Here is an 11,357-nt window from a genome sequence, read left to right as displayed (position 1 = left end):
ATCAAGTACTGCCCGCTCTCCAAAGTGCCGCCGCCGCCCCGCAGCGCCAGGGACGGCCCGCCTGGCAAGAAGCTGCGCTGAGGGCCCGGGCTTCCGGCCACCGAGGGTCACCGCCGCCGCCCTTCGCACCACTAGGTCTGCACACCATCTTGCCCCCGCGGTGGGGAGGCGTGCGGCTCAGCGGTCGGCTCGACTTTGGGACGTCGTCCTGGTGGTTTTTCAAAAGCAGCCGACCTTGTGGAGTACTTCCGTGCCGAGCAATTGGGACTAGAGGTGAAATCCCCATGTCTTCAGTTTCTAGTTTGCACATCCAGAACGGCGAAGGCTGGGTGTGTATTCCACTAACTGAAATACGGCAACTTAGAGGCGCTGTTTATTTACTGTATACGTGGACCTATTTTAGATGCGCATCAGTATGAAATTGTCTCAATCTAATCTTGGATGTTTCATTTTATGAATGGAGGCACTTTACTAGGTCTAGAATATTTTTTTAAAAGCCTCTGAACTGAGCTTAAAACTGGCGATTTTATGAAATGTCGGCAAAATGACTATTTTATTGTTTGAAGCGAGTAATATTCTTAGTTGTCCTTAAAAAATCAGTTACTCTAATTCCAGGTGAAGCAAGCCGCTGGTAGCATCACCCTTATGAGAAGTGAAGGTTTTGTAAACTTTCCAGTATTAATTTGGGCGGGTATTCCCCTCCTTGTGGCTTGTTTCTGTCCTAGATGGAGGTGTAAAATGCACAATCTGTAGCAGGTAGAATACAGCTCCTTATCCTTTTATGTACCAGATATTTTATTACTGAACTAGCAACTAGCCTTTTCCACCTTTAAAAGTTGTGCCAAGTCATAATCATATTGTGTATAACTTGGAAATGGTGCTGTTTAAAAAAACTGTGTATTTATACAGTAACAGTATGAATTCATCAATTTCACCTGTAGCCTTCCTACTTGGCCTTTTCTCGACGCACTCACTTCCAGTTCTTTAAAAACGTTTGATATTAAGATCAAAGGGAAGAAGGGAAGACAGCAGTATTCACCCTAGATTGCTCAATTTCAGGGTTCCTAGTGGAGGAAAGCCCATTCCAGCTGTTGCCTCTTAAATAGAAGATGGATCTCTAGCTCTGAGCTATTCGTTTATTAACTTGTATTCAAGAAGGTTCCACCGTGGGCTGCGTCTGACTTTAATACAGGCAGTGCTCAAACTAGAATAAGCACTAATGAAAGGAATTGTTGGGGGTCTTTCACGTTCCCACTCCTACTGGAAGACCCATGTCCATTTCCGGAACCCCACCAGTTCCCCATAAGCAACACTAAACCTGATCCTTGGGCAAAAGTTCCTAACCCCTACTTTACCCTCCCACCCTCACTTTTAAATCCACCATACTGAATGCCACACTATGGAATGCAGCTACCTGCCAATCAAGACAATAGAAGGCAAAAAATAGAAGTGAATTAAGATGAACTCATCTGAAATACACAAATGCATCACTATCTGAAGATACCAGCAAGAGATTTAGTTTACGTGTATAAGGCTCCCAGTAGGATTTAGCTAGGCTACTATAAGTTAGACTGCTTTCATAATAACAGCTAACTTCACAGCAAATTGGCTCCATCAGGAACCTTCATTTGAAGGTGTGTGAGAGGGTGGGGTAAATACCCAATAGCTGTCTTTCTGGTCAAAGAAAAGGTGCATATCAAGAATTTGGGGGCAGGGGGAAAACACTGTTTCTTAGCCAGGAAAGAAAAATAATCCAACGCTGCTAGTCTTAACCCGACCAGGGAACTGCTGATCTGATTGGGCCTAAATTAAGTAGCTTAATGAAACCCTGTAATTACTTGTTCTCCTTTCTTTTGCTAGAAAATATACCGGTTTAAATGAGCTTCGCTTTCTGGGTGAAATTTCTAAGGTCAACATGAATCCTCTTACCTCTCCCACTGCTCCTGTTCTGCCTTTTCAAAAGGACCACTATAAACAGATCAGTGCATTCTCTAGGCCAAAAGGGCTAAGCAGGTGGCAAGATCAATTTAGCTACTTTGTATTTCTAGAGTCAAATAATAGACGGTTTCCAAAGGTCTTGGAGGCTTTGATATAGCCTGAATATATGGGAGTCACTGTGATGAGATGTGCCTAATGTTAATTTGATACTCTGACACCGCTATTTTAGCAGAACTAAGAACATACTGAGCTGGAGCTTCCTGAGGGCAAGAGAGTATTGGAAAAGGTATCCAGAAGACCCTCCCGTCAACTAGTCAGGCAGCCACTATTCCTCTGTTTTTAAAGTACCCCATTTTCAGGCTGAGCGTGGTGGCTCATGCCTGTAATCCCAGCACTTCGGGAGGCGAGGCAAGTGGATCACAATGTCAGGAGAGCAGCCTGGACAACATGGCGAAGCCCTCTCTCTACTAAAAATACAGAAATTAGCCAGATGTGGTGGTGGGCGCCTGCCCAGCTACTTGGTAGGCTGAGGCAGGAGAATTACTTGAACCCAGGAGGGGGAGGTTGCAGTGAGCCCAGATCGCGCCATTGCACTCCAGCCTGGGCAACAGAGCGACTGTCTCCAAAAAAGAAAAAAGTACCCCATGTTCAGCCCCTGTGCCAAATTTGCCTGTTTTCCAGCTGACAATACTGGGAGTTAAAACACAGAATATTACTATAGTTAATTTTCTAGGGTTCTCTTATGAAAAGTATATGCAATACATCATTTAAAAATCCTTGGACTTCAATATGAAACTTTCAACATTTTGCAAAATTACATTTAGAGAAACCCAATTTTTCAAAGTTTAAGAAATATACAAACTAATTGTGACAAAATTATCTTCATAAGAACATGCTGCATACTTGGCCAAGCATGCAAAACAATACAGGGAATAGTCAAAAGGGCTTCTCCAACTGTAGAGGTACATATTGTCTTAACCTGTTCTTTTCTGTACAGACTTAAATTTCTAGTGGCTTTTTTCTTTGTATTTTAATTTTCCTACAAAGTCCCTCTTGGAAGTTGCAGAATTATTAGCTTTGATGAGAACAACTTTTGTCATAGATTTGATTTATTAAACCAAAATTATACATATTAAAATTTTATCACAAATATATATGCTTCCAGACAAAGAAAAGTTTGTTAGTCCTGATTTTCTAATCGTAGCCACTCAAGCAACAGTCCTTTCACAGTACCCCATGTATTTCAATTAGACTTAAAAATTATAAATCAATCTATGGTCAGTGTCTTTGGTTTAAAAAAAAAAACATAGGCATTTCTTGACATAAAAACGTCCCACACATTATGGATGCCAACCACCTCCTGGTAGCCACTATGGACAACTAATGAGATGCAGAATCTTTTTTGGACCGATGATGTCTCTACTATCGGATCTATCTGTATTAACAGCAACGTTACTCTCAATGAAACTGCAGAAGCCACCAGGAACATGGAAGACCACCTAGCAGATCGGTGAGTAGGCTGCTTGTTCAGCTTTCCTTTAACACCTGTTGGTAAATACTAGTGGGAGTAGACAGAGTTGTACAGCCTGGACAGTGGAAACCAAGAGCAGGATCGCAAGGTAACAGCATCAGACTCTTCTGCCCTCCTCTTGCACTTGGGTTCTGCTCCCAGGACAAAGAACTTGGGAGAACAGTACGGGAAACTGAGCAGGAAGAATAGGTTTCCTGACTAGCCTTGAAACCTAACCCTAACGTAGGCAACAGTAACTCATCTGAACAAATCTGATTAAATAAATTGTTGGGGCTTACCTGTGATGTCACACATACAGATCTACTCTCCAGGAAGCAAACTCTTAGCAGGTTACTGCCCCACTGATAATCACTGATCTGAAATTCTCTTGTTATGAAAGAAAAGTCCTTCTCCCCACAAAAGACCTTTAAAGACTTCTACGTTATTTGAAATACCAGATACTAAGAAAGGTGTTTAAAATGATTTCTATCATTGGTAACATCAAACAAAAAAGGCTGCATCTGGTTAAGCATCAATACTCCCTCTTCTGGCCCTACAGCTGTACCAATAGGAATTCTCACCACTACTCAACAGAAATAATAAGTGCCTACAGCCATGATGAATTTGTAACATTTTCTCAAATTAACTATGATTTTTCTAATTTCAGGTGAAAACCCAAGGTGGTACTTCAAACACGCACATGCACACACAAACTCAGAGGACAGCTTTACAAGGAAACTAAGGAATTTCTGCATTAACAAAGGAAGACATTTTAGGGGAGACATCCTAGCCACATATGCTTTCTTTGTTATATTTAGGTTCATATTCATTGATACTAAACACAGACATTTAATGGCACTGATAAAAATTCAAGTAAAAAAACTCAACTGAAGATGCAAACTTACCATTATAAACAAAATACTATAACCACAAATCAACACTAAAACAAATTCTGTAAGTATTTTATTTATCACTGAAGAAAAAACACAGCAGCAAGTTCTGTGTTGGCTTCAATGAGACCAAATAGTTAATCTTTAACATAGCTACTACACTCCAAAATTGAAGTCAACACAGTCATTACTACAAATTACTTGTTGAAAGAATCTATCTTGAAGAGAAAGAAAATTAGGAAAGAATTTAAACGATTCCTCCAAACCATACATTTATAAATATTGTCATATTTAAAATGCTTGAAAGGCATGAATTCTCCATTAATGGAAAAGCAGTTTACTATTGGCAACAGAAAAAAACTCAGCGATAGTTTACCAAATGCTTTAAAATTTAAAAGCTATACTGTTTGGATTCACACTTGCGCAGTATTCTTGTCATTACAGCAACTGCAAATTGCTTTGTACTCACCTTCTCTCAAGTAAAATCTAAAGAAAACCCCACCGTATCCAATGTTTGTAATGTTTACTTCAAGTGAATCTAAAAACTTTCTAAATTTAGTTTATGGTGAATACCTCAAAATACCTAAAATAGGTACATATCAACCACTTAAAGGTGTGAAAATTGTTTCAGATTCACTGCTTTAAAGGGTCTTCAAATATATTTTCTTTAACAGAACCTTACTTCATTCCAAATTAATATCAGATATTTCAAAATAAAAAAAAATATATCAGTTCTATACCAAGATAAAGGTGTTACTCAATACCTGAAAGTTCACATTTTAAATTTATTTTTTAGTTTTTCTTTTTTGTCAACAAATGATTGATGAAATAATGCAACACCCTTAAATTCCAGAAAATGGCATGGTTTTTCCAACCTCCTGTGGATATGGTGCATGATCAATCTATTATATAGGATTAATACAAGTTCATGCTTTTTGTGTTATGGTGAAACAACATTAAAGAATCCAATTTAGATTGCTTGAAGCACAAGTATAATAATCCTTGAATGTGATCAAACCTATTTAAGACACCAGTTTAAATCCATTATCTTGAGACTTAACGTCGTACTGTGGTCCATCCATCTTCATCAGTCTCATTTTTAGTACGACGAAGAGACTCCCTATCTTTTTCAGCTCTCCATGAGGCCTTCTCTTTTTCACCTTCTCTTTCTCGGTCTCTTTCTCGGTCTCTTGAAAGAGCTGGGGGAGGAACTCGACGAGGAGGGTCCCGCTCTTCTGCCCGGTCATCTTTCCTGTCATCAGCACGTCTCCAAGAACTTACTAGAAAATTTAATAAAAAAAAAAAAAAATTAAGTTAGTACTATATTCTATTGGCACATATTAACAAGCAGAAGAAATGCCTCAAATTACTCAAAATTCCTGTACTAAAGACTAACAATACAGAAATCATAATTAAAGCTTGTACAATTTCTCACAATCTTTAACATACAGATGTACAGATAAAACTCAAAATTTGAAAACAGGCAGAAACCCCTGGCCTGGGAAGGACTGCAGCTGGTATAAACCCATAAGACAAGGTAGCAAAAATCTGGCTGAATGAAAATTTTATAACTGAAAGGATTTTTGGCTCTTGAAGAATTTTAACAGCAAATTAACCACATAAAATACAGGAGTTTTTAAAGTTATGGCTATGATAGAAAACTTCTCTCACAACGGGATGTCAAGACATACAGAAAATAAATTTTTAAAAACCAAGAGAAAAATTAGTATTTTTAAAATGAAAAATACATATATTTTAAGAAAGAAACTTGTTAAAATTTCAGAGAAAATGTTTCTACTTTGTGCTTAATCTCTCAAGTTGCTTTTAAATAACAATTTTTTTCATTTTTATTAAGTAAACTTTATATACATTGCCTACTATCCAGTTTAGTCTACTACTGTACTTTGAATTTAGAGATAAGTGCACTTCACAACATGACCATTAACTGTATGAAAATCCTGAATTCTAAATGGAATAAACATCAGCTCTCTTATTGTTGGCATTCATACAAGTTTATGATGTAATTAAATAACCCAAATCCCCGCTAAGAAATGACGGTTCTCCAATACTTCAGTTGTATGTAACATCTATACCTTCTTCACGTTCTGATCTGAGCGGAGGTCCTCTTCGGTCCCTATCATCTCTTAGATCTCGTCTTTCTCTTAGATCACGCCGGTCATCCCTCTCACGGCGACGGTCATCCCTATCTCTATCGTCCCGACGACTTGAGTCTCTCCAGCTTGAAGATTCCTCAGCTGGTCCTCTTCTCCAGCCACCTTCATCCCTGTAGCCATGACAAGGCAGGTTCTTACTACTATTAGACCAACTGGGATAATTATAAGTACATCCAATCCAAGCTGGGGCTTAGAGTTTACAAATGTAACAGAACAGTTTAAACTCATAACCTGACCTTACCTGATACCTGGGGTGTGGAGAACAAACGAGAACACTCAGATCTGTGCCATCCCACTCAGTAGCCACTACCCATATGTGGTTACTTAAATTTAAAGTAAAATGGAGATATTTCCTTAGGAGCACCAACCATATATTCTAAGTGTTTGGCAGCCAAATGTGACTGCTGACTACCATACTACCATACCAACACAGACACAGACATTTTCTTCCCTGCAGAAAATTGCATTGAACACTGCTGGTCTACATTTATCAGTGCAAGGACACTTTGGCAGAGGGAGCAAGCTAGAACTTCTACTACCAATAAAATTGAAGGGCTTTTGATAATTTAAGGGCAAAAAAACTGACTGCCCTAAACCACAGGGGGAAAAGCAATGGACTGACAAAGACAGCTGGACTGGTTCCACTGCCCAACAGTCATACAGCCCATAGACAGCCATGAAGTTTGGGCCTCCATTTTCTTACTTTAAGAGGGAATGTTTGATTAGATAATCTATAAAAAAAAAAATTTTTTTTTTTTTTTTTGAGATGGAGTTTCGCTCTTGTCGCCCAGGCTGGAGTACAATGGCACCATCTCTGCTCACTGCAACCTCTGCCTCCTGGGTTCAAATGATTCTCCAGCTTCGGCCTCCTGAGTATCTGAGATGACAGGCGTACCACCACCAAATCCAGCTAATTTTTGTATTTTTAGTAGAGACAGGGTTTCACCATGTTGGCCAGGCTGCTCTCGAACTCCTAAAACTCAGGTGATCCGCCCACCTCGGCCTTCCAAAGTGCTGGGATTACAGGCATGAGCCACTGCGCCCGGCCTCTACAAATAATTAAATTAGAACATCACACCTAGGTCTTCTGAAGCGATCCTCTCGATCCACATCTCTCTCTCTGTCCCTTTCCCTCTCAGGTTCCTTGTCATTCTCCTCTCGATCTTGATTATCTCTATCCCTTTCTTTTTCTCTGTCCCATTCACGTTCTTCTGATGGCCTTGATTCTCGAGGTGGACCCCAGCTCTCCTCTCTGGCTTTTTCTTTCTCTCTCCATCCACCTATTTTTTTGAAAAAGCAAAACATTTTTAAAGTATTTTTAAAAGAAGAAACAGATTGGCAATCATGAATAGACGTTGGCATTAATTCATCATCATTCTAAATACTACTTTAAGACACTGATTAAAAAAACACTAAAGCTGTGTACATCACTGCACAGACATCATTAACAGTATTTTAAACTTACATAAGAAACTTAAAATGGGCCGGGCACAGTGGGGCTCACACCTGTAATTCCAGCACTTTGGGAGGCCAAGCCAGGTGGATCACTTAAGGTCAGGAATTGGAGACCAGCCTGGCCAACATGGTAATAACCCTGTCTCTACTACAAATACAATTAGCCAGGTGTGGTGGTGTGCCTGTACTCCTAGCTACTTGACTTGGGAGGCTGAGGCATGAGAATCGCTTGAACCTGGGAGGCAGAGGTTGCAGTGAGCCAAGATAGTGCCACTGTACTCCAGCCTGGGTGACAGAGTGAGACTGAAAAAAACAACAGGAAAAAAAAAAAAAAAACAAAACCTTAAATGATCTGGCTTGAGTGCTCCATAAAACAAAAATATCACTAAAAATTTCATTTTTCCTATTGCACGCAGATTTCAGTATAGTATCTGTTGTGATGTTAAACAGATCACTCATTTAAGCAGAAAACTTCAAGAGTTTTCTGAGTCCCAATTTTAAGATATTTATACCTTGCAATGTTTTCAAGGCCTTCATATTCAAAAAAGAATCTTTCCTTTTATATTCCTATCCTCTACCATTTACCACCCACCATTATCTAGTCATTAATCATGAATAAATCCTTTAACCCTGTAGAGTGGCTCACACTTATCCATGGAATATATGAATCTAGGAACATTTCACATAGATTACATGGAGATATAAATTTGTTGGTGACCTCACTGTTTAAAATGGCTTCCAAGCGTAGTGCTAAAATGCCGTCTAGTGGCCAGGCGTAGTGGCTCCTGCCTGTAATCTCAGGAATCTGGGAGGCCGAGGAGGGTGGATCCCTGGAGCCCAGGAGTTCAAGACCAGCCTGGGCAACATGGCAAAACCACACCTCTACAAAAAATACAAAAAAATTAGCTGGGCTTGGTGGTGTGCACCTATAGTCAGCTACTCAGGAAGCTGATGTGGTAGGATCTCTTGAGCCCAGGAGGCAGAGGTTGTGGTGATCTGAGAGCACACCACTGCACTCCAGCCTGGGAGACAGAGTGAGACCCCGCCTCAAGAAAAGAAAAAACAAATGCTGTTTAGTGGCCCCAATACAAGGTGGCTAAGGAGAAAATACATGTATTAGATAAGCTTTGTTCATGAATGAGTTATAATGCTGTTGATCATGAATTCAATGGTAATGAATCAACAACATATCAGAAATAGGGGGTCTTTAAACACAAACACATAAAAGACATTTTATGTATTGACTGGTTGACAAAAATATAATATCATGACTACAAGTTCACAAGAACCTAACCTTGTATTTCCCCTAGGAACAGGAGTTCAGTATTCATGGCAACTTTATAAAATATAATTAGCAAATCAGTAAGCATCTGCTACACTGTTACCCCATTTAACATGAGGCAAAGAAAAATTAAATGGCTTACACAAGGTAACAGCTAAACAGTGGAATGAAGTGAGACTAAAAGAGATGAAGTAGGCAACAGAAACAACTGGGGAAAGCAAGGAAGCGGCTCACTTAGATCTGCACTTAGAACAACTGCTCTAGTTATTTCCCCCACACCCCAAATTAAAACTGGGAGTAAGAGAGGAAGCAAAAACCAGTTGGGGGTGAGGAAAATGATGCTGAGCCAGGACCAAGTATAAGCAATGGGAATGGAGAAGAGGGTGGATTTCAAGAACATCAAAAAGGCAGAACTGAACTAAATAAACATTTAACATAAAGGATGAAACAGAGACAAAACAACTCCCAGATTCGTAGCTTAGACAGTTAGCTGGACAGGGATGCCCCTGAAGAGAATCAGAGGGATGGGTGTTCATGAATGAGTTACAATTCATGAATTCATGGTCAATAGCACTGTAACTCATTCATGAACAAAGCTTATCTAATACATGTATTTTCTCCTTAGTCACCATGTGCTTGGGGCCACTAAACAGCATTTGTTTTTCTTATTTTGAGGCGGGGTCTCACTCTGTCTCCCAGGATGGAGTGCAGTGGCGTGATCTCAGATCACTGCAACCTCTGTATGTGATGGTGATGAGTCTAGTTTTGGATAGGCTGTGTTTGACATTCAGTAAGACTACCAAGTGGAAATGTGCTATATGCAGTAAGCAGCTGTCACCTGTGTGCAGTACACAGAAATTACCTAGAGAAAACTGGCCAGGGCAGTGACTCACGCTGTAATCCCAGCACTTTGGGAGGCCAAGAGGGTGGATCACTCGAGGTCAGGAGTTTGAGAGCAACCTGGCTACCATGGTGAAACCCCGTCTCTACTAAAAATACAAAAAATTAGCCAGGCGTGGTGACGGGTGCCTGTAATCCCAGCTATTCGGAAGGCTGAGACAGAAGAATAATAGCATGAACCTGGGAGGTGGACCTTGCAGTGAGCCGAGATCACGCCACTGCACTCCAGCCCGGGTGACAGAGTGAGACTCCATCTCAAAAAAAAAAAAAAAAAAAATTAGCCATGCATGGTGGCATGTGTCTGTAGTCCCAGCTACTTGGGAACCTGAGGCAGGAGAATTGCTTGAACCCAGGAGGCAGAGGTTGCAGTGAGCCAAGATCACACAACTGCAGTCCAGCCTGGAAGACATCTCAAAAAAAGAAAAAAGAAAATGGTAATAGACGTGTGTCACAGACATGTATACAACTGCTCACAAATAATAAAGTGTTAAACAACAAGCAGGCCCAGGACTAAGAAAGAAAACAAGGCTGGGCGCAGTTCCTCACACCTGTAATCCTAGCACTTCACATTGTGAGGGAGAGGCAGAAGGATAACTGAGCCCAGGAGTTTGAGACCAGCCTGGGCAACATGGCAAAACCCTATCTCTCCAAAAAAATAAAATATTAGCAGGGTGTGGTGGCATGCGCCTGTAGTCCTAGCTACTCAGAAGGCTGAGGTGGGAGGCTCCCTAGAATCAGGGAGATCAAGGTTGCAATGAGCCATGATTGCACCACTGCACACCAACCTGTGCAACAGAGCAAGACCCTGTCTCAAAAAAAGTAAAGTAAAACGAGTTCCTCCGTACATAATCTCTCATTTGGCAGAAATAAATATATAAAGTACATTTTGGTTTCAATTATTTATTTTTAAAAGGAGGCTAGTAGTTCCCAATAAAACCTGAAAAGCACACCAATACTGAAGGGATGAGTACAGGAAGAGCCTTCAAAGAAGTAGTCAACGAAGCAGAAGGAAAATAAAGAACACATCACAAAAGAAGAAAGAGGGGTTAGGTTATTTATGCTTTGGATGGTAGTATTCTGAAGGCAAACTTTTGACAGATAAGTCACTGCAAATGATACTGAAGATAAAAGACAAGTTTATCTGGAAAGTAACAATATAGCCCTGACATTTATCCATCAGAACTTCACTTTTACAGGTGAACACTTAA

The 11,357-nt window shown here is 40.3% G+C and overlaps 1 protein-coding gene across 2 annotated transcripts in view; it reads right to left on the bottom strand.

The window, feature by feature from the left end:
- Positions 1-3,029: 3,029 nt before the first annotated feature.
- Positions 3,030-11,357, bottom strand: part of EIF3A (eukaryotic translation initiation factor 3, subunit A) — a 49,507-nt gene continuing 41,179 nt past the window's right edge. For both annotated transcript variants that reach the window (XM_011927791.1, XM_011927792.1), the window contains exons 20-22: positions 7,591-7,792; positions 6,432-6,622; positions 3,030-5,618 (exon numbers count right to left, since the gene is read on the bottom strand). In XM_011927791.1, the coding sequence (XP_011783181.1) occupies positions 5,395-5,618; positions 6,432-6,622; positions 7,591-7,792 (617 nt within the window). In that variant the 3' untranslated portion in view covers positions 3,030-5,394. The remainder of the gene's footprint in view (positions 5,619-6,431; positions 6,623-7,590; positions 7,793-11,357) is intronic.

This window comes from Colobus angolensis, unplaced genomic scaffold (assembly GCF_000951035.1).
Source record: "Colobus angolensis palliatus isolate OR3802 unplaced genomic scaffold, Cang.pa_1.0 Scaffold75, whole genome shotgun sequence".
Lineage (NCBI taxonomy): Eukaryota > Metazoa > Chordata > Mammalia > Primates > Cercopithecidae > Colobus > Colobus angolensis.
This window is presented reverse-complemented; position numbering and strand designations above follow the sequence as displayed.